The sequence below is a fragment of the Zingiber officinale genome, chromosome 7B (assembly GCF_018446385.1).
Source record: "Zingiber officinale cultivar Zhangliang chromosome 7B, Zo_v1.1, whole genome shotgun sequence".
NCBI lineage: Eukaryota > Viridiplantae > Streptophyta > Magnoliopsida > Zingiberales > Zingiberaceae > Zingiber > Zingiber officinale.
The window spans coordinates 116,261,425-116,285,764 of NC_055999.1; the positions used below are offsets into that span (position 1 = coordinate 116,261,425).

General features: G+C 36.9%; 1 protein-coding gene across 3 annotated transcripts; it reads left to right on the forward strand.

The window, feature by feature from the left end:
- The first annotated feature begins 4,285 nt into the window (after nucleotides 1-4,285).
- LOC122007081 (protein-tyrosine sulfotransferase-like) lies at nucleotides 4,286-23,846 on the forward strand. 3 transcript variants are annotated; one of them, XM_042562847.1, is made up of 13 exons: nucleotides 4,286-4,587; nucleotides 12,507-12,578; nucleotides 13,569-13,749; nucleotides 13,845-13,916; nucleotides 14,870-15,158; nucleotides 19,225-19,368; nucleotides 20,303-20,407; nucleotides 20,495-20,639; nucleotides 21,453-21,502; nucleotides 21,577-21,642; nucleotides 21,809-21,928; nucleotides 23,238-23,390; nucleotides 23,465-23,846. In XM_042562847.1, the coding sequence occupies exons 2-13, from the start codon at nucleotides 12,512-12,514 to the stop codon at nucleotides 23,600-23,602; spliced, it is 1,530 nt and encodes a 509-aa protein (XP_042418781.1). In that variant the 5' UTR covers nucleotides 4,286-4,587; nucleotides 12,507-12,511; the 3' UTR covers nucleotides 23,603-23,846. The 3 variants fall into 3 exon arrangements, with proteins under 3 accessions (XP_042418781.1, XP_042418783.1, XP_042418782.1); XM_042562849.1 differs by having other exon boundaries at nucleotides 13,572-13,749; XM_042562848.1 differs by lacking the exon at nucleotides 4,286-4,587 and adding an exon at nucleotides 11,919-11,939.
- Nucleotides 23,847-24,340: the final 494 nt, after the last annotated feature.

Here is a 24,340-nt window from a genome sequence, read left to right on the forward strand (position 1 = left end):
CCTTCCTTCTGGTAATAAACCATTAGGTTGTAAGTGGATACTAAAACGCAAGTATAAAGCTGATGGATCAATTGACAAGTATAAGGCCAGACTTGTAGCCAAAGGGTACAAGCAAGAGGAAGGCCTTAATTACTTCGACACCTACTCACCGGTGACAAGGATTACGTCCATACGAGTGCTAATAGCCATTGCAGCACTGTATGACCTTGAAATACATCAAATGGATGTTAAGACTGTCTTAAATGGTGAGTTGGAAGAAGAAATTTATATGGAGCAACCCGAGGGGTTCATAGCTCCAAGAAATGAGAGAAAGGTGTGTCGACTTGTTAAGTCGTTGTACGGACTAAAACAAGCACCAAAACAATGACACGAAAAATTTGACAAAATAATGTTGTCAAACGAATTCCGAATAAATGAATGTGACAAATGCATTTATGTCAAAAGCACACTTGAAAGTTATGTAATCGTCTGTCTATACATAGACGACATGCTCATAATGGGAAATAATCATGATGTAATCATGAGTACTAAGAAAATGTTGATCAATAATTTCAATATGAAAGATATGGATCTAGCAGATGTCATATTGGGAATTAAAATTCTCAGGACATCCGATGGGATAGTTTTAACACAATCCCATTATGTAGAGTCAGTATTGAAAAGATTCAATGCGTACGATCTTTCTACTGTAAAAACACCTATGGATCTAAGTCAACACTTAGCGAAAAACCATGGTGAGACCATATCGCAGTTGGAATACTCTCGGATAATAGGCGGTTTGATGTATCTTACAAACTGCACACGTCCGGATATTGCTGTACGGTCAACAAGTGAGTCGTTTCACCAGTAATCCAAACGACGCCCATTGGAAGGCATTGATGCGAGTTCTTAGATATTTGAAATATACTATGAACTATGGATTACATTATGGAAAATATCCCACTGTGTTGGAGGGATATTGTGATGCTAATTGGATATCGATACAAAGACTCCAAATCCACTAGTGGATATGTATTCACGATCGGTGGGGGTATCTTGGAAATCCACTAAGCAGATGTGCATTGCTCGGTCAACTATGGAATCGAAGAGCTCTAAAATTAGGTGCGAAAAATGGTCATGAACTTCTTGGAAGATATTCCGAGTTGGGAAAAACCTGTACTGATCCATTGTGATAGTCAATCGGCGATTGGAAGGGCACAGTAGTATGTATAATGGGAAGTCAAGACATATACGTCGTAGACATAATACCATTAGGCGGTTGATCTCGAATGGAGTGATTGCAATCGACTATGTTAAGTCCAAAGATAATTTGGCAGATCCTCTTACGAAGGGGTTGAGTCGAGATCAAGTATATCGCTCATCAAGAGGAATGGGATTAAAAATCTACAACTGAAAACGACTGAAGTGGAAAACCCAACCTTGTTGACTGGAGATCTCAAGACCTTGGTTCAATGGGACAACAAAGTTTCAGAAGTTGTGGTTCAGCACAGGAGATAGTTTATCTCTATCCCAATCCTAGGATGAATTTGTGCTGTCCTACCTCATGTAGTGAGGTTAAGCTTATGCTTTTAGTGACTTCTATACCTTATAAGGTGGAGTATGGTAGGATACTCTTGATAGAAGTGTCACCTATGTGAGTGTGAAGACAGGCCGCTTCAATGAAACACTCATGAATCCAAGATGGTGTCCATGGCCAAAACGGAACCAACCATGAGAACCTAAAGTAGGTGAGATAGGTCTCTGTGTGGGTGTTATTGTCTTAGTATACACAAACAGCTGAGCATTTCAAGACATCACGTTCATTGCGCAGCCTAGTATACTTGATAGCATTCCACTACGGAAGGTTCAAAGCCACAAGCTACCTCTCCCGATGCAGTGACTTATCGATTGGACTCTTGTAAAGTGTCAGCATGCATACACGCATTACATTAATTTCCATTCATGTGGGGGATTGTTGGATATTGGGGCCTAAATGGACCAATACAATTTTGAGGAGGAAAAATCGGAAGCCATCAATTGTTGAAAGTCGTAATTGACTTCAAAATTGAAATCTACGTTTCGCGTAGATAGATTTAGACTATTAATTTGCTCAAAACCGATTAAGGGTGAATGAGAAATTAATGTTCAAAGTCGGCCCAAAATAACGTTGGTTATTCATTAAGGAAATGCAAGGGAGAATAGTCCCACATCGGAAATTTCCGATGTGAATTCCTTACTTATTAATGATGTTAAGTTATTGGAGTTAACTCAGAAAAGTACCAGGTACTCTCTGCTCAGGGGCGAGCAGGTGCTCGCACCTGTGAGCCCGCCACCCGCCACGTGCGCACGTGCGCAATGGGCGCTTTGGGCGCTTTGTAGGCGTTGAGGAGCTTAAATTTATACTCCAGGTGACATTGCAGTGCCTACATGGCACTCGGGTGACGTGTCAGGCTAGTACCTGACATGGCAGTGCCTATGTGGCATCCTCGTGGGCAAAGGGAGATGACTGGACAGTTGGTTGGGCGAACGGATGGCAGCCGTTGATCAACGTTGATCAAAGAAGTATGGTGGATCGCTTGTGATGCGATCTAGAGCGTTGGATCACAATGAGTCACGATCTGACGGCTTGGGATGAGACATGATCTGAAGCATCGGATCAATGGATCCAGATCCGATGACTGATAGATCTGAGGGTCACAACTCTTAGATCTGATGGATGAGATTAAAGGGGCTATGTGAAGGGTTATAACTCTTCAGTCCGGACGGCCCAGATTAATCCACCCAAAGGTCACACCCCTCCCTAAAGCTTCTTCCTTCTGTATAAATAGAACCCTCCAGATTGGAATCAAATCACTCAACTTAATCTTCTCTTCCTCAAGTATTCACTCACTCATCTTGTGCATTCAAGAGTCCAAGAAGCCTACGAGAAGGTTCGCTGGTCTCGGAAGTCGGAGTGCTACGATTCCGAGACGATTGTCGTCGTTGTATCTTGGGAACGAATTGCAACAATCCGTTAAGCACCGTAGCGGAGCAATATCGTTTACGGAGATAGTGTCGAACACTAGCCTCGACGATCAGTTTGCATACTCCGGAATTTACCGGAGACAACACCAGTTTGTTGTTGTATCAGTTTCGGATTTCAATATTGCCTCAAAGATAATTAATGCATCATTGAGGATTGTTTTCGATGTATCGCTATTGCTTTTAGAAGAAACATCCAATATTTGACATTTAATTGAAGGAATAGACTATCTCGAGCCCTAAAGAATGGTGCAAGGCATCAAATTAGAGAGAGGCCAAAGGTACAACCTTTCAGCCTTAAGGCTATTAGTCGCTAAGAATCATCATTGTTGAAACAGACGAAATCAAGAAAAAAACCTCGCAGGGAGCGATGGATGAGGAGAAATGACCGTAGGCGAGAGACGGCGGGAGACGCCACCGACCTAAGCAACGGTCCGCCAGAGACCAAGAAGGAGTAGCGGCAAGCGAGTTGGGGAGAGGGAGACAACAACATGTTAGCTCCGGAGGAGAAGGTCGAGGATGGTGAGGTCAAAGGGAACAGAAGGACGACGACAGGTTCCCTACGCCATTCGGTAGGCAAAGAGTTGCTCTCGTCTATCCGCCACCTGAATTGGATTCGGGTTCCGGAGAAGAAGCGAGTCCGGGTTGTGTCGATCCATTTAGATTTCAAGTGATATTTTTTAAAATCATATATATTTTAAATTGTATTTTTAAAATTCATGTAATATGTTTTTAAAATTTTATGGTAGAATTTATTTTTTATTTTTTGATACTTCTTTTTATTTTTTAAAATGTAAATTAGTTGATAGATAGACTAGTTTTATATTTGAGAGGGTGTCTTATTTTTATTTTATTAAATTATGAGAGGTAAATAATGAAGTGTAAAATGATTTTTAATCTTTATCTAATTGAGGAAATACTTTGAAAATGTTAAATAGTTATTACACGATTAATTTAAATATATATGTGATTTTTAATTTTCAGCTGTTATTATAATAAGCCAATTATTTATTTATTGAAAGTCATGGTGAAGGAAAGGTTAAAGTAGTTATGTTTCTGTTTGTTGGGAGAGAGAAAAGTAAAGTGTTATCCTCTATATATATATATATATATATATATAATTATAAAAATACTTTTAATTAGATGAGAATTAATATTTTAAAATGAGTATAAAATTGGAAAGGAAAGAAAATCTTTTAGTATCCCTATATAAAAAACATCTTCCTTTCCTTTCTTTAACTCGTTCGAAAGTTCAAATTGTCCTTCCCTTTATTTACCCTCCCCTTCCCTTTATCTACCCTTATCTTCTCTGGCCTCACTTCCTCCCCATTGTCCCCAACAGACTCTTGCCTCCCCTTGCCGCACTTCCTTACAAACAGACCCCAATTCTTCGCTGATCGGCGGCGACGAAGCGGCGGCAGTGGCCGAAGCTGCACCGTCCGCCCGCCCCTTCTGGAAAGGAAAGCTGAAGAGTATCTCTTTCCTCTCGTGGTGGGTGGGTGGCGTCTTTCCTGGATTTGCCTTACGTAGCTTGATCACATTTTGCTCTTCTTCTTCTTTATCGTTTTTCCGTCACGGAAATTGCAGGTATCAGAACGTTTGTCTTTGTTTTTCTTTTATAAGTTTTTTTAGCTTTGACTACTCCCATCAGACTGTGGCTGCTTGATTGTTATTGTTCTGATTCTTTATATTCATGCATCCAAGGAAATCTTGCTGCTAACGTGCTATATGTTGGAAAAATGTGAATGAAACCACAGATTTGTGGGTTATTAGTCCCACATCAGAAATTGTGACATCAAGACTGGTATAAAATACAGAGGGGTGCGAATTTATGACTTAAATTGTACTGAATCAAAGGATTAGGGGTCAGGACACAGTGTGTCCATATGAATCAGTGAATGCTTGTCCTAATTCTCTTTTGAATACGCGACTCCACGTGTCACATGGATTTGCTTTGTTTTGCATGCCACGTGTATTTGCTTCTACACATGCCTTGCTTGCATGTTTGAAAGTTGCTCGGTCATGGTTGGGAGCTTCTTATAAATAAGCTTGTACAGAACAAGCAACGGAGAATAAGAGGGAACAAAAAACTAGAAAGAATTCTTTGAAGAATTCTAATAGAAGGAAAAGAAAAAGAGAATTCTATTAGATTCCCTCATTTCTTCTTGGTTTTTTCTGTTGTGCAATTCTTCATTTGGTAGACATCCGTGATAGCATTTAGGTATATGCACGGTTCGTCATGACAATCTGTGTTAAGTTGTGTTCATGGTCTCGTTGTTTTATTTTGGAAAACAGATGTTCAATCGTGACCTCGTAGCATTGCTGTAGGGGACGAATCTATTTTAAGGAGACTGTCTCGCTGCAGGACTGGACATCTTTGTTCCTTGGGTGATGCCCCTCATGCAACTCGGACTCCGGCTCCGGATTTGGTCAACGTTCATCTCGAGCCTTCCACATCAGCTTCATCGACTCAACACTCGAAGCACTCTCAGACTCGGTAACTTGGCGAATCGACGACTCGACAAATTCCCACTCCCACTTGGACTGGGGCAGCTTAGGCAAAGTCGACAATCGACCAACTCAGTCAGGCCAACAACTTAAGATAATCAGTTCAAGTCATCTTGACTTATAAAAAATCCTTATCCCTTTGGCGGATTGTGGATAAAGATCCAACAATCTTAAAATAGATTCATTCTATTGAGATGGCGATAGAAGATGTTGAGATGCAATAGACTCAACATGTGTCGGCCTCCTCTGCCCCGATTGGAAATGTTCCAATCAATCATGAGGAAAAGCTAAAGAAGTTCACTGGGTTGAACTTCAATCGGTAGTAGCAGAAGATATTCTTGACTATGCTGAACCTGACACGGATCTTGATCAAGGAACCTCCTAAGTTTGTTGAGGGTGTAAGTGATATGAAAATCATCACTACAGTGGACAAATGGAACCAATCTGAATTCCTATATCGAAACTATATCCTTAATTGTCTTGCCGATTCATTGTACGTTCTGTACAGTGAGAAGAAAATGACAAAGGAGCTGTGGGAGTCCTTGGATAAGAAATACAAATTGGAGGATCCTGGGCCCAAAAGTTCATTGTTGGACGCTTTCTAAACTACAATATGGTTGACTCCAAATCGGTGATCAGTTAAGTCCATGAGCTTCAAGTGATCTTGCAGGAGACTCACTCAGAAGGCATGATGTTGAGTGAAACCTTTCAGGTGGCAGCAATCATTGAGAAGTTGCTTTACGGTTGGAAAGATTTCAAAAATTACCTGAAACACAAATGAAAGGAGATGAATGTGGAAAAATTCATTGTTAGACTTTGCATTGAGGAAGACAGCAAGAGTTCAGAGAGAAAACGGTTCTCTCATGCTACTGTGAAAGTCAACGTAGTCGAGCATGGTCAAATCTTGAAACAGAAGAACGCCAAATCTTCCAAGATGACACCCAGAGGAGCTAGTTTCAAGAAAAAAAAATTCTCTAGGAAGTGTTAGTGATCGAGTTGGTCACAAAGCTTCGGAGTACAAAAAGCCAAAGAAGAAGCAGGAGGCCAACTTGAATGAGGAACCAAACATGGACCTTTGTGCCATTGTCTCTGACGTGAAACTGATAGGTTCCAATCCGCGACAATGGTAGATTGATATTTGTGCCACCATACAGGTCTGCCGCAGCAAGGAACTGCTCCACAACTTTGAAGAAGTCAAAGATGGGGACAAGTTGTTCATGGGGAATTCAGAAACTCCAGACATAATGGACTAAGGGAAAGTGGTGCTGAAGATAACATCAGGCAAGGAGCCGACTCTGAATAAGGTGTTGTATGTTCTAGAGATTCGAAATAATTTAGTATCCGAATTGCTTCTCAGCAAGCATGGTTCCAGATTGTGTTTGAGTCAGACAGGGCTATGTTGTCCAAACGTAGAATGTTTATAGGAAGAGGCTATGTGAATAATGGACTGTTTAAGCTCAATGTAATGCCCATTCGGCCTAAGATAAATAAAGTCGAAAACTCTTCTGTGTATTTGCTCGAGTCTTTCAGTTTGTGGCATGGCAGACTAGGACCTGTTAACTACGATGCATTGCGTAGATTAGTTAACATGCAAAGCATACCTACATTCCACCTTGATCCGAAACACAAGTGTGAGATTTGTGTTGAATAAAAAATGACAAGATCATCCTTTCAATATGTTGAAAAAAGTACTAAATTACTCATCTTAACTCACATCGACTTGTGCAACCTTAAAAGTACACCGATACGTGGTGGGAATAAGTACTTTATCACTTTTGTAGATGATCACACAAAATACAGTTATGTGTATCTTCTCCAAAATAAGGATGAAGTTATGGAGAAATTAATCTATAAAAATGAAGTTGAAAACCAACTTAATAAGAAAATTAAAGTGGTTAGAAGTGACTGAGGCGGTGAATATGTATCACTGTTCGTTAAGTTGTGTGCTGAACACGAGATTAGACACGAAACAACATCTCCCTATTCTTCTCAGCAAAATGGTATTGTTGAGCAAAAGAATCATACTCTAAAAGAGTTCTGAACTGCCAGAGCAAATGTTGGGGGAATCTGTGCTAACGGCGAATTACCTTTTAAATAAGGTGTCCCAAAAGAAAATAGAAAAAAGCCCTTATGAGTTGTGGATCGAAAGACAACCATCCTACAAATACTTGCGAGTGTGAGAGTGTCTTGCTAAAGTGTTGGTTCTTAATCCGAAGAGGATTAAGATAGGACCAAGCAGTGCCTACAAGTTTCCTTGTGTTTGAATCTCACCTTTTAAATTAGGTGCCCCCGAAAGAAAATAGAAAATAGTCCTTATAAGTTGTGGACTAGCAGAAAACCATCCCACAAATACTTGCGAGTGTGGGGTGTCTTGCCAAAGTGTTGATTCCTGATCTGAAAAGGATTAAGATAGGATCAAAGACTGTTGATTGCATATTTCTTGTATATGCTGATAATAATAGTACCTACAGGTTCCTTGTGTTTGAATCTCAAATATCGGATACACAAGAACTCGATTATTGAATCGACGAATGCCTTTTCTTCGAACATATATTTCCATATAAGACCCGAGAGGAAACGAGTTCTTCCAAACGAGCATTGAAGCCATAAGAAAAAGAAGCTGATGAACCTGTTGAGGTTGAGCTCAAACGAAGCACAAGAGCTCGGGTGGAAAAATTCTTCAGAACAGATTTTATCACTTTCATTTAGAAAGTGATCCTCAAAGTTATTCAGAAGCAGTTCTGAGGGACCTCAATGGAAAGAGTCAATTGTATCAGAAATTGACTCTACCTTGCACAACCACACTTGGGAATTTGTGTCTCTTTCTCTAGGAAATAAACCACTCGGTTGCAAGTGGATATTCAAGAAGAAAATTAAATAAGATGACGCGATTGATAAATACAAGACTAGATTGTAATTAAAGGTTAACGACAAGATGATAAGGCTTGATTGATCACTGATTTGGAGTCAACCATGTACAATAAGAAGACCTTGATTACTTTGATACATATTCTTCGGTATTGAGAATAACTTCCATCAGAGTATCGTTGGCTATCGCTGCTCTATGGAAGTTGGAAATATCAAATGGATGTAAAGATTGCTTTTCTAAATGAGGATAGAAGAGGAAATCTACATAGAGCAACCTGAATGGTTTTCTGTGCCAGGGTAGAAAAACAAAGTTTGTAGATTAGTAAAGTCAATATATGACTCGAAATAAGCTCCGAAACAATGACATAAAAAATTTGATATTGTCATGAAGGAAAGTGGATTTAAAATCAATGAATGTGATAAATGTATCTGCATGAAAGACACAGGAAATGACTATGTCATGATATATCTTTATGTAGATGACATACTTATCCTTGGGGGTAATGATAAGATAATTAAAGCCACAAAAGCTATGTTGAACTCAAGATTTGACATGAAAGACATGAACTTAGCTGATGTGATTCTAGGACTTAAAATTCTTAAAACAATAGGACTTTCATTATTGGACAAAGTTCTTGAGAAATTCAACAAGGGTAATACTACGTTGGCATGAATTCCAATAGACATGAGTCAACATCTATCGAAAAATCAAGATGAGAGTATCTTTCAGATGAGTACTCTAGGGTGATTGAAAGTTTGATGTAGTTAATGAGCTATACATGACCTGACTTAGCCTACGCAGTAAGTAAACTGAGTAGATACACGCTCGAAAGGGAAAACAAGAGTATTGAGGTACTTACGGTATACTCGTGATTATAGACTGCACTACACGAGATATCTTGTTGTGATCGAAGGATTCAGCGATGCGAATTAGATATCGGACATGAAAGATTTTAAGACCATAAGTGGATATGTATTCACTTTGGGAAGTACATCCATTTCATGGAAATCTTCTAAGTAAACCGTAATAACCAGATCCACGATGAAGTTAGAGTTTGTAGCTCTTGACAAATGTGGAGAAGAGGCTGAATGGTTATAACAATTCTTATAAGATGTTCCTAGATGACCAAAACCTATGCTGACAATTTACATATATTGGGATAGTTAATCAGTAATTGGTCGAACACAGAGCCATGTAAGCATTCTTGCTTTTAATAATCGCAGTGGAGTAATGACAAATTCTCTCGAGAGATCACTTTTGTGAGAAAGAAGCGGGGTTGCTTCAAAGAGAATTGGAGGTACAATTCTTAGCGCTTCTCACATAGTCAGGCATGTTGCCAAGAATGAACACACTCATGAGACTTGAGCTATATCAAAGAGTGTTCTGGGTGAGATCTGTCCATACTTACACAAACGGCAGAATAGTTCAAAGATATCGTGTCTACTGATCAGCTAGTGAGCAAATAGATTTTCACAAGGGAAGGTTCAAAGGGTAACATCTTCGTATCATATACACGACTCAACTGTCGAATCACATACCTTATTTTCATTCATGTGGAGGATTTTTGGAAAAATGTGAATGGAAACACGACTTGTGGGTTATTAGTCCTACATTGGAAGTTGTGGCATTAAGGCCGGAATAAAATACAGGAGGGGTGTGTGAATCCAAGGTCCGGATTGCACTAACCCAAAAGATTCTTGTGTGAACGCTATTGCACGCAATGGACCGCGGTCGGGGCACAATGTGTCCGCATGAATCAATCAATGTTTGTCATAATTCTCTTTTGAATACTTTGCTTTGTTTTGCATGCACATGCTTTGCATGCCATGTGTATTTGCTTCTACACATGCCTTGCTTGCATGCATGCCAGTTATTGTGATGCATGTTTGAAAGTTGCTCGGTCATGGTTGGGAGCTTCTTATAAATAAGTTGGTACAAAACAAGCAATGGAGAATAAGAGAAAAAAAAGATAGAAAGAATTCTGTGAAGAATTCTAATCGAAGGAAAAATAAAAGAGAATTCCATCAGATTCCCTCATTTCTTCCTCGTTCGTTCTGTTGTGCAATTCTTCGCTCGACAGACGCCCATGATAGCATTTAGGTATATGCTCAGTTCGCCACGACAACCTGTGCTATGTTGTGTTCGTGGTCTCACCGTTTTATTTGGGAAACATATGTCCAAGCATGATATCATATCATCGTCGGAGTGGACGAATCTGTTTTAAGGAGACCGCCTCGCTGTAGGACTCGGCATTTTTGTTGCTCGAGCGACGCTTCTCACCCAACTCGGACTTCGTGGGTTTGTTCGACGTCCTTCTCGAGCCTTTGGCATCAGCTTCATTGACTTGGCACTCGAAGCACTCGTCGACTCGGCAACTTGGCGAATCGGTGAATTGATGACTCGATAAATTCCCGCAGCTCCAGACGAAGTCGCCGATTGGCCTACTCGGCCAGGCTGACAACTTGAGATAATCAGCTGAAGCCATCTCGACAGATAAGAAATCCCTATCCCTCCGGCAGATTGTGGATAAAGATCCAACACTATAAAAGCTTTGCCTTTCGCAAGGCTTTGGTTAGCGTCTTGTGCCCTTGCATGGATTGCTTGGAGAGGGACTCAAGACGATGGTGTCACAAATGAGGGGACGAGGGGAGAATGCTCAGGAACGCGTAATGTGTCTGAGAGAAAAAAGATTTAAATAATTTTAAGTGACCCAACAACTTCATTAACCCAACAAACATGACTAAATTGGTTTATCCGAGCATAAACTTGGTTTAGCCCTAAACTAATTAAAATATGTCCAAATCGAGCTTAGTTTATGCTCCCTTGACCCTAAACACTACACCTACCAATGCATTCAACTAAATCTAATTTGACATCAAACCGATCTCCAAAAGCTACATTATAGATTCAGTTTAGTTCAATTAGTCGCCAAACTCAAAATCTAATTATAATAAAAAAAATTAAATAGGATAGAAATTCCATATATACTGCACACAACTTATAGTTGTTTCCCCAAATCTAGCATATCTTACATCCTTTTTCTCAATTCTAACATAAACGCCTACGATTTATGCTAGAATCTAGCATTGTTAACTTTTTATTTATCTGTTGTTAAAACATTGATGTGGTATATGCATGACATCATGCCAACTCAATAAATGCTGACGTGGATGCCAGAATGTATTAATGATGACAGTTGGTGCAGCAAGAAAGATGATGATGTTGTTGCACGTCAGCAGCCGATCATCAACCAAAAAGATCATTGCTGCCATTAAATAATAGATTTATGCTAGCATGCACTTTAGCATTTTGCTGAGTTGGCACGATACCATGTTAGCATTTTAATAACAGATGGATGGAAAATTAATGGGTGCTAGTTCTTAATATGTCTTGTGGATGTTATGCTAGTTTTGAAAAAAAAAATGAAAAAAATGTGTTAGATTTGAAAAAATTCTAAAAGCTGTGCTACATTAATGTTTAAAGTTACAATTTATGATACAATAATTTTTCCTTGATTACAGGGCAAGAGTCATAGGATCAATTGAACCACTTAATTGCTTTGGTATGGAGATTAAAATTTTGACCTTGTACCAGCCATGTTTAATAAAGTTTGTGCTTCCCCCAAAGTGGTTAATTCAAATGTTTTTTTGTTGTCTAGAAGACTTTGTTTAGTTTTTCCTTTATTTGCACTGTGCATCTTGCAAACAGTATCCCTTTTCTTCATGCCATCCAAATTTTCTCATTTCATGAGCTTTTGGATTTTAGAGAACTGCATGTGGCAATTTAAGTGTCATTAGTAACTAGTTGACGTGCACAAATGGTAAACTCAACTTTGTTGTGAGTTAGTTGAAGATCTCTTTGGTTTCCCATTTGTCTAACCACCTGTCCATATCAACCACCAATTGTGTATCTAAATCAAAGTCTGAAAGAATATCCGCCAAATACCGATCAAATACTTCTTATCTGATATATGGTTTCCAAATAATAAGTGATTATGCTCTATATCTTTTCTATTTAATGCAAAAAGCTTTGATGGATATGCTAACTGTGGTTTCTGTTCTTTCTAGTATGTCTTATCATCCTTGCTTGGATATTCGTTGTTGCTTCATTGATTCATATTCTTCTGCAGGCATCATGACACCGAGATGTAAAGTAATGTCACACATATTCATATGTGATTTATTGATCTTTATTTATTTAGGTATGGCCACTTTTGTTCATGAATTATAGACTCCTTAAGTTGCTTTTGCCATACAACATTGATATACTCTTATGTATTATCTATTTGTCAAGCAATAGATTAGTTTGACTAGCATATTCGTTCTGCTTTCTCCTCTTCATTGCTCTGTGTTTCCTGAAGTTGAATGGACAGTAAATGTTTTTTTTATTATTCTAGTTTTTGCAAATTATTCTGGATGTTGCTAGAAACCAAATGTGTACACTTGATCTATATTTGGATTGTTTGAATGAGTTCCATGTGCAAATTTAATCAGATTTATTTCTTTAATTTGGGAAGAACTTTTCATTTTTAAAGGAGAGCATCTAGAGATATGGTTGTCCCATTCCTCTCTTCATAGTTATAACAACTGAACTGGAAATCAAACCAGAGAAAATGTGGGTCATCTGTTCATTGGTAGATCTTAACTAGCTAATTGGTCAGATGCCCAATTACTTGGTCTAGTTTCATATTTATCACATCCATTTACGATAAAAATATTTATCCCACTAAGTACGGTCGGATATATGGATCCTCCTACATTATTGGGCTCAATACCCTATTATATCCTCATCTATATTTAAATGAATTTTATCCAAAACCCAAAACCTACTTATGAAAAATTATAATTATATATAAACTAATGTAATAAAAATTAATTTACTAGCATAGAGGAATAAGTATTGATATAAAAAATAAAACAACCAATTTACAATCATATTTTAAAGAGGATGCTATGGTTTTTATGGGTGTACTTATCATTGAGGTCAGTTACTCTAGAATGGGCTTATTACGCACGTTGCAATTTTTTATTCATGGTTCAATTAATTTACTATGGACAGTAGCATACAAATTAACATATTTGATATTGCCTGCACAGATATTTTATTTTAAACCACAAGAATTTTAAATTTTTGTCTGATAACCTGTGATGTGCCTCTGCGCTGACAACTGATTTGTAATACTCACTTGTAGCAGGATCAACCTTATTAACGGTGTCTTCTAGTGGCGATGGTTATTTACACTGTGAAAGTATCATGAGAAACTGGGTCGATTCTTCCATTGAAACAAAAGTCCGTACAGATGAGCTGATACTAAAGGATTTATTGTTATTTCTGCATGTTCCAAGATCTGGGGGCCGAACATACTTCCTATGGTGAGTATTTTTGTTGTTGATGTGTATCAAGTCAGATCATATATATCTTTCTTCAGCTGAGTTGGTTTGCTGGTTATGAAATCAATTACTGGCAGCCTTTTGAGAAAGCTTTACACAGGTCCTGAGGAGTGTCCACTTTCCTATGACAAATTACGACTCAATCCAAGGTGATTTTTGGTTTTCATTGGCTATCATGTTTAGTTTTTATTCTATATTTGTGACTTGAAGTCTGCAGTAAAAATGTTATTATGATGCTTTAGCCACTCTATGCAACTTGCTGTCCTCTGCTTAATCAGTGAGCCTTATAGTTTGATTTAGAATTGGTACAAGTGTTGCTTCTGTGGCCGAAGAAGAAATGAAACTGCATAAAAACTAGGCAGAAAAATTAGTCCAGCTTGTGTAAAAGTTATTGCTCTTACACATTTCTCCTGAATTATTTTATACTGAAATTTAATTCATTAATTTATATATTTGTTTTATTTTTTCAACATTCTCAAAGCAAAGGTAGCCTGCAATTGGATGGTAGGCCAAGCATGTATATATTGTGAGTTATTCATTGTGGTATTATCATGTGCAGTAGTGGTTAGCACATTTACATTACAGAAGTTATGACAAACAAATGATAATCATGGAAGAAGAGTTTGTCACCATTTTAGTGCTGCATTAACTGTTATATTGTTTTTTATTAAATTTGATGCAATGAAAAAGAAAGGAAAAACTGAGTAACAAGTGTAAGATAAATTCTTTATTTTACAATTAGATTTTCTGTTTATTTTGAAGTTTCTTTAGAGTTATTCAGTATTCTAGAAGTTATCGCCTAGGACAAGGGAAAATGTATCCTTGGTTCAAAATTTTGCTTAGATCCCTGTTGTCTCTTTATCTAATGGCTTACCAAGTTCTCTTATGCTTTACCAAGTATTGATAGCATTAGAATAATAATATGGCTTAGATGCACGTTGTTTCTTTTGCTAATACATAAGTTTTCTTTGTGTTAACTAATTGTCTGAGAACATCAATAATCACTGGAGTAGCACTCAACCTTTGTATAAATAAAAAAACAGATTTATATTATTGCTCTTATGTGATACTTGACACTTACAAGTTGAATTTGGTGGTCTAGCAAACCAAATTGCAGATTGATGGTTTCCCATGATGATTATAGCTTGCTATCTAAATTACCAAAGCATAAAACGTCAGTTGTAACAATTTTAAGGGATCCGATTGATCGTGTGTTCAGCACATATGAATTCTCTGTCGAAGTTGCAGCTAGATTTCTTGTGCATCCAAATTTAACTTCAGCAACCCAAATGTCTAGACGGAAATACCCAAAATCTCATGGTGTTAGTGCACTGGATATCTGGCCATGGAAGTATTTAGTTCCTTGGATGAGGCAGGACTTATTTGTAAGGGTATGCTTTTCTTCTCTGTGCTGCCTGCTGTATATTATTTGTTTGTTTATGATCTTCACTTTCTTGTGTTACATTGATTCTCTTCTTTCTTGTTTTTACATGTTTTTTTATTTTCTTTTATATTGAAACATGCTCTACTCTTATTTTCTTATTAAAACGCACCTTGAACACTTCTTCACGCTATATATTCTATTTTATAATTTCCATCCCAAATGTTTCAAGGGTTTGATTTCAAAATCAATTTATGCACTGTTTTAAAATATGGTTTTCACAATAATTACCATAAAAGTAACATAATTGATAAGCAAACACATAATAACAATAAAATACATCATATTTTATGTTGTAATGAAGAAAACTTAAAAGGTATAAAATATAACTAAATAAAAAATTCATTTCATATAAGCACATTGCAAAAAATAACAATATATCATAATAAACAACGTCTCATGCTAAAATATCAAAACATAAATAATTAGTGGCATACAACAATTAAGAGTATAACATTCAAGTCTACTCCTCTAGTAGGAGAAAATTATAAAAGAAGAAATCCTAATCAAATTCCTCATCATCGACACTCTCTACATAGTATCCCTTTAAATCAATGGTTTCTTCATCGATCTTGTTGAGGGACCAACTAGCCTAAAGCCCCCCTTTGTCTTAGAAAGCTCATTAGCTCATAATGCATTTGCAACTATATCTTTTGTGAAGCCTCAGGACTACTTGCTCTTTTAAATCTCCATTTATCTATTCTTAAAAACACTTTTCACTTAAGGGATTTGTTTCCCATTCATTTTTATGATTCTTTACTTGTGCATTAAGCTTCAAAATCTCGAGCTGTGGCGGAGTTTCATGTTTCAATTTTTGATTGAAACGATGTTGTGTTGGTATCATACCAATGTTTTGACGTATGGTGCCAGATCAGAATTGGTGGGAGTAGGAATGAGGTGAAACATAGAACGATAGACCTGGGGATGAGATTCATTGCTCAATCTGAGACGTGGGCTCCTTCCACGCTGCATTCCCGGTCCCAAATCCCATGCTATGAGCTTATAATTCACACCTCTCTCCTAGCCCGGAGTGGAGAATCAAACCCTTGCCTAGGCCTGCTTCCCTGCCAAAGGAGCTTGGCCTAAAATGGACCTCCCACTTCATTCACTTAAGATGTGCATGTGTCAACCAGCCTGCCATAGAAAAGTAAGTAAGTAGCCCATCGTAGACAAGTAAGCAGTCTGCCGAGCTAGAACACAACTATGTGCGTAGCTTCGGAATGTTTCCCATCTGAAATGGTATAGTATGACGCAATACAATTTATATTGAAGTGTTTTGTAGCATGCCAAGGGGCGATGAATGACAATATAACATGATACTCATCGACATAACTAAGGCAACAACACAAAATGATTGACACAATGCATGATAGATTATTGAGTAGTATTGAGTTTTGGTAATTTATTGGAATGATATGTTTTGACCGTGTTGCTTGACACAATATGAGGTTTCAAACCATGATTTCCATTAAATTGGACATAGATTTATTCTTTATCTTCTTTACTAGTATATTCTTTTTCTTTGTACGAAGAAATATTCGTTTAATGATTGACAATTTATGTATAACAAAAAATATTCAAGATATAAACAATTTGCGTTTGTTAAGGTCATTGTTCAACTTACCCTTTCAAATGCACTCCAATTCCTCTCACACTAAGAGGAGTATGAGGGGAGCTATATGTTAGGTTAAGAATCTTAATAACCATCATTTGCAAGTGGTCAATACCAAATCCACACATTGAATGCCAATGCTCTATCACATTAAGGGGTCAACAATATTAGTAGAATCTAGAACTTATTCAGAATGACTGTGTTATTCGACAATATTTGCGTTGAAATCTTCATTTTTCTTATATTTTTTATTCAAAACTAATTGCTTTCCAAAGAGTTGGATGCATCATTCTCTGCCAACAATTCCACACTACCATATTATCTGTAAATGGCAGAATTGGGAAAGAAATGCCCCTATAGAAGTACAAGTGAGTATATTATTCATGATGGAAAATCATAAGGATTGCAATTTCTTTTCTTTCATTGCAAATTTTTATAAATGCCCAAGCAAAGTTGAGGATCATGTTCTCTTCAGATAAGTAAATGCAATGCTCTAAAAGTTAATTAAAGGTAAGAGTGTAGACAAAATGACCTTTTGATGAATGAAGAGTTTTTCTTACAGACATGTGAATCCCATTGTCAAATATACAAAGGGGAAATTAGATAATGCTCTTAATATTATTGTTTATTGCCTCAATCCCTTTTCCTATTATAAAGACTATGGAGATACATACTAATGTGGATTATATACTCGTTTGTGTAGGGAATTTCTTTCATTATCCTACCATCTAAGCTAATGTGATGTGTGGAATTCAAGGCATATGAAGAGTCAACCAACCTTTTTGAAAGGCAATTAGCTATGAGTGAAAGTTGAAACAATAATGAAAATTTTAGCCCTTGTGTTAGTAAATTAGTATTGTTATTTTCAAATTCTACTAATATTGTCTATTACTTAAATTGATAGCACAAGGGTGTTTATTGTTTTGATCATGTACTCTTCATTCCTAAAAAATGACAATTAGGATTCTTAACCTAACATGTAGCTCCTTTGGGTGTGACACAAATAGGAGTGCATTGGAAAAGATAAGTTGAACAATGACCTTGACAACCTCAATTGTCTATATGGGAATATTTTTGTTGGATATAAATTATTTACTAGTAGATGGTTATTTCTTGTTGATTCATACAAAGAAAAGGAATAAACTACTTGTAAAGAAGATGAATGATCTGATCTTGTTTGTCAAATTTAATGCAAATTTAAAGAATTACAAAATGAGAAGGAAAGACACCTTCTGGAGTCAAAAGTCATAGAGAATGGATGAATGGAGATTTAAAAGAGGATTAAACTCTTTGTGAATGAAGATGAATTAGTTCCTAGACCAAGCTTACATGGGATCTAGTTGCAGAAGCCTTATAAGCTAATGAGAATTTTCATGGAAGGGGGAGCCCTAGGCTAGTAGTCCCTCAACAAGTGGAGAAATTAATGAAAAAACAAAAAAACAATTGATCCTGAGGAAGAAAGTGAGAGTGATGGTGATGAAAAATTTAATGACTTTTACAAGAGCGGACTAGACTTGACTTTGATGAACTTATTTGATTATACCATGACACTAGTTGTCCATATTTTAATATGCTAATTATGAACTTGGTTGTTATGACATATTGTTTTGCATTTTCTTTCAATGTGCCTATATGGATCTATGATTTTATGTTTTATTGTCTTTTATACATTTATGTTTTCTTCATTGCAATATGACATATGATGTGGTTTGGTGTTGTTACGTGTTTTTTTATCAATTATGACTTGACTTGTTTACTCGATCGTAAATTTGTTTTGATTATTTAGTACACTTTGTTAGATATGTATGGTAGCAATTTTTTTTTGAGAATATATATCTAATTTAATTTAATAGTTTTTTAATGTGACCACCTAGGCTCCCCCTATCGCCTGAATGCTAGGTAGTGGTCTGTTCACCTACTGCTTAAGCTGTCTTTTTAAACCTTGCCTCTAATTGTTGGGTATGCCTTGATATCTAATTGGATATGATTGATTATTCAACCTTTAAAGTTATGGAGATAGCATCTAGTAAAACACCTCATCTCTCTTTCACATCTTTCTTCCGCCTCTACATATTTATTGAATCCTTTGATCTTTTGACTTGCCCTACATTTTCACCATGTTGTCTTTATCAGTCATAATCCTATTAAATGCTATAACCTGAGACATCTTTATTGATATGGAAAAACAGTAAAAACAGTCAGTCAGTGGAGAAATTCAAATTGACCATCAAGGCCTAGACCTGATAGTTACATTAAAGGTTGTTGTTTCACCAATGACATTGAAAAATCATGAATCTGCCAGATAATAATTGAATTACTAATTAGCTTTATGGAAGTTTTGCTTTCTCATTCTTTTTTGTTTGATATATTTATCTCACCACTTTATAATCAATGTTTTGTGCAGAGGCATGCTAGAGAACTTGGAAGACTTAGAAAGACTGAGAAGACGAATAATCCATATGACATGGAAGAGATGGTCATGCCCTTACAAGAGTTCATTAATGACCCAATAGCTCATGAGATCATTCACAACGGAGCAACTTTTCAGGTGCCATAGTACATTGTTGCTGGTAGCATTATGATATTTAGTTATGATTCTTTCGTTGTTTACTTGAGTTAATACTGAATGTCTAAAAGCCAACAATATCTGTCTGCTCATGCAAAATTAATGTTCATGTGCTCTTTCTTTATTCTTAACAGATTACAAGTTTAAATATTAATTCATGCTATTAAATTGGCTTTGACATGAAGGTTCCTGTGCCCAGCCAAACAAACAAACAAACAAAAAGAGGATATGCTGGTGCATTTGATGTTTGGCTGAACTCTTTCATTGTTTCTTGTGTTAACAGTGAATGCTTCATGGCTAACACAACTAAAAAGGCCAACATGTGTATTTTTACTTGTGAAAAATGTCTCCTCATGTTCATTTTCTTCATACCATCTGCTGACCCAAATAAGTTGGTCACAGGCTTGTAATGACGATCGAGGATGATGATCATTACCTTTATTTTTAAATGATATTTTTTTACTCATTTAGTTTGTGTTTTTTAGTTGTCTTTGGACATCTTGTAAACAATCAAAGAAAAACATAACTCCATAATAGTTACCCTCTTCATTATCTACATTCAATGGCAGTTCTCCACGCACCCCCCTGCCCCCTTCTTTGTATTGGCATCAGTAACATTCAATGTAAATATCATTTGTGTTTCAACCGTCCTATGACCATGAAGGTGCTATGGCAGTCTTATCCTACTTTTATCCTGTGATGTAGTTTCCACTTTTTGTTGCTTAAGTACTTCTTCATGCTGTGTTTATGTTTGCTTTCAATTCCCATTTTGTTAATCGATTGTGCTCCATATTTCTCTATAAGGTTACTTTTGTGGCCACTTCCAGTTCCCAAGCAATTACTTCCATGAGACTTATCACATGACTGTACGAGTTATATGGAGCATATCTGTTGATACTGCAATTTCTTATGACAGGTAGCAGGATTAACAAACAACTCATATTTAGAAGAATCGCATGATGTCCGCAATTGTGTTAGGAAGCACCCTGAATTTGGCCATTATGTTCTTGAGGTTGCAAAGGTGCATTTTGGAAAGGACTGATGCCATTGTCTTACAACTGCTGCATATCAATATTTGTTTTTAGTAATTAGCGCTCTAATGGTACAGCATAGGTTGGATCATATGTTATATGTTGGTCTTACTGAAGAGCACAAGAAGTCTGCTAATATGTTCGCTGAAGTGGTTGGAGCACAAGTTATTTCCCAGTCTGAAGCCTTGAGCTCTACTGAGCAGGAAACAACCAACAAAACTGGTACATTATAGAATTAATTCGTGCTGTTACATTCAGAATCGAACAGTCATATATTTACCTATGACAGTTATTTAAATTTGTTGTATATTATATATTACTGTTATCATTTGTGAGAATAACCAACATGCAAGAGAATCTGAATTTTGAAATCCCAAAAATAACTACTAATAGGGCCAATTATGTTCAATTCTCTCTCTAGCCAAATAATACCCATATATTTACTTAAACGCCATGCACTATTGGCCAAAAGTATTTACTAGAAAGTGAAAATAACAATCATATTGGACAAGCCATAACTATGTGTTTCTATTGAAGGATCAATTCGACATTTTCCCTAAGATGGAAAAACCGAATAAACTGGTCACTGCTTTCGACAACAAAGTCAAGTGGCCTTTTGTTACTCTCCTTGATTCCAACTGCTTCGACAATGGTGACGTTGGCTCTCCCTTGCTTGTTGTCCTTTCCCTCGATATCACTAACAGAGTTGTTGTCATAGAGTGCCTTGTTCATCCCCAACCTTTTCAGCCTTAGGAAACAGATCCTAAAATCAACAAGCAAAATATTGCATGTAAATAGTTGGAAACTTGTAGCAACAATAAGGATCAATGGGCATTGAATAAACTCCAGTTCAACTCACCCCAGATTAAGTTTTGAGGCATGACAGAAATGAAAGCTTAGATTGTAGATCATGTTGACTAATGTCTCACTAGGATACCGCTGACTCAGTTGTAAGATCTTGCATATCATGCAAAAGTGGGCCTGAAAATTAATGAAAAATGTGGAGCATCTCTTATGTAGATTTTTTCTCTGCAGAACCTCGCTTTTCTTCTTCATATCCTGCTGATGGACTAAACCAGGATGAGGTAGTTCAAAATAGAATTATTTTATGCATATTATTCTATCGATAATGTACTAAGCTGCTCCACATTTATGATAGGATATTGCTGGCTATCTAAATATAACGGAGGTTCCTTCACCACATGATGAGCCAGGAAGAGAAAATGTATTACCTCTTAATATGTAATTTAACTAATTAGTTCTCATTCTTTTATTGTTCATCTATGAATTTATAACCTATTGTTATATTCTTCCAGTAAATAGTACCCTCTAATCCTTCTTGAAATGCATTCTATATTCTTCTAAATCAAGCATTTCTTCACCATTTATAGATGACTGTTGGAAAGTTGATGGAGGCATATGAAAAATGCAATTCCAATTTACGGAAATCTCAAACAACCCGACACACAATGTCTCTGAAAAAGATTTCTCCTGTCAATTTTTCAAAGAAGGTATATGACGAGATAGTAGGAAGTCATGAAATAGAATAGTATGTTTCTTTAGCTTCTTTGTTAATCTTATTATTTGTTGCACGTTCTGGGTGAGTTAACAATTTTTTTTTTTATAAATTTGATGAAAATTATTGGTTTGGTTAAATTTGTTTCACCTCATTTACCTCTTATTTACTTAATCTTGTGACATCTAGTTATTATGTCAGAAATGTGCTTGATGAGGCATTAGTGGGATGAAGGTAAATCTGTGTGCTACAGGCGATGAACCTAACAGGATAGTGGGCCTCGATTAACAGTCTCACAAGAGAAGGAATAGTTATTAGAAGCTGGAATAATTGATGAAACCAGAAGAGTTGGAGTCTCTTTTATAGGCCTACTTGTAGCTCTGTCTTCTGATACTAGGTGTAAAGTACACTAGAACATGATTCACTTTATTTTTTTAAACCAATTATCATTTGCACCATGCTAGTTTGGCTGCCATCTCTTTGGTTGCGTTTTCCAACTGTACGAAGTGGTTGCATTCCCGTCTTTGTTCTGACCTTCCAAGTACAAGGTTTCTTCATTATATCTTTCTTGGTTGTCCTTTCTAATGAGAGGAATTGTTATATCTTTTGTCTTTGCTATGGTCTCCAAGGAATCAAATTTCTTTGTCATCTTCTCGAGGCATCCCTTCCACCTAATAGGAATCGTCCCATCATATATGCCAATTAATCAATCAAGGAATGCTGTTAATTTAATTTGTCATCAGATTATAGGTAGTTTGTTTCCTAATTTAAGTCTAATTCCATGTTCGTGATTATTGTATTGGTTGAGTTAGATTAGAATGGATAAGATCCAATCAATTTTAAGCAAGTTCTGGGCACATCTTCGACACGATGACTGCACTGCTGTTAGTAGAGATGCAAGCAGTGGTGACGGAAACATTAGTAGTTGGAGTTGCAAGTGGATACTGCTCTGCATGACATGATAACAAGTGCACAGGAGGGAGGGAGGTGAGTGGCGTGAAGGCAAGCAGTGTGGGAATTAAGACCGAGAGAAAATGGGCATACAACAATAACAACAATCAAGTCTTATTCTACTAGATGAGGTCGGCTATATGGATCTTTATACGTCATTGGGTTTTATCCCCAAGTTACTTTCATATCTCGAGATAACTTCACTATATCGGAGGGTGGTTGTCTCAGAAAGTTATTCATCAGATTGTATACATGTTTGGTTTTCTTCTTGCTTTTGGCTAATTCTTCACTCCACTTTAAAGAGGGGATTAAAGTTCCTCAGAGCTAAACATGCAAGGAAATTGTATTTTCAGGCACGCCGTTCTGTTCCTGCTTCGATTCTTGATCAAATACAATATCTGAACAGTCTTGATGTGGAACTTTACAAACATGCTCAAGATATATTCAGGCGGCAGGAGAAACATGTCATGCAAAATCATGACAAGGGAAACCTGAAGGCCCAAGAGGTTCGTCTGTCGCATTGAACCTGTAGTTCAACATTTGATGGTCAAAATCTATATTCGATATCTTTTGTTTGCAGGAACTGCAGACATCAGGATGTGGCAGCTTATTTAGTTGCTTGCCATGGAAGATTTTATCGATCATTGCATTTCTTGCTGTTCTTGTTCTTGCAATACTAGTAACAAAACGCAGCAGAGCGGGTAAATTGAAGATGTGATTTGAAGAACGGAAAGTGGATAATTTTTTTTTTTTTTTGGTATGATTGGAGAATGTTTTGACCAAAAAAAGGGCATGCCCTACCTGTGTTGTGTTGTTGTCTCTTCAACTGGTCTGGTCCACTTGGATCGACTTGGCCAATTGTACTATCTCCCATGGCACATGCAACTAGAATTTCAGATTTTCTTAGGCTACGTTTGTTTGGGTGTAATGTAATTTAGTTTGTAATGTAATCAAATTTATAATGTAATGTAATCTTGATTAAATTACTACGTTTGGTAATGTAATATATGTAATCTTTGATTACAAGGATAATTACATTCTTTTGTTTGGTGTCCATTATTTTTTATAAGGAATGTAATTCGTATTATTATAAAATAATAAAAATATCCTGCGACCTCTACCGACGGTCGCCGCACCTCTATCGGAGCTTACGGCAACCAGCGGTCGCTGTCGTTGGCCTCCTCCATCGATTGTCGGTTGCCGATGGCGGTGGCGGTCGCGGCTGCCGGTGGTCGACGTGGCAGTGACCGCAGTGGACTAGAGGTATATTCGACATTTAAATTTTGGTTAAATGATGATCTCGTAATGTAATTGGATTATATAGTATTTACTTTGTAATCTAGATTATAAAATTTCACTACCTTTTGTAATCCAGATTATAGTGTAATGTAATCTTGCTTGTAATGTAATCAAATTTGTAATGTAATGTAATCTTGATTACATTACTACGTTTGGT

Coding starts and splice junctions, on each gene's coding strand:
- LOC122007081 (XM_042562847.1), top strand. CDS start 12,512: ATGACACCGAGATGTAAAGTAATGTCACACATATTCATATGTGATTTA. Junction 19,369..20,302: donor ACAACGGAGCAACTTTTCAG/GTGCCATAGTAC, acceptor TTCTTATGACAG/GTAGCAGGATTAACAAACAA. Junction 20,640..21,452: donor GGAAACAACCAACAAAACTG/GTACATTATAGA, acceptor TTTTCTCTGCAG/AACCTCGCTTTTCTTCTTCA.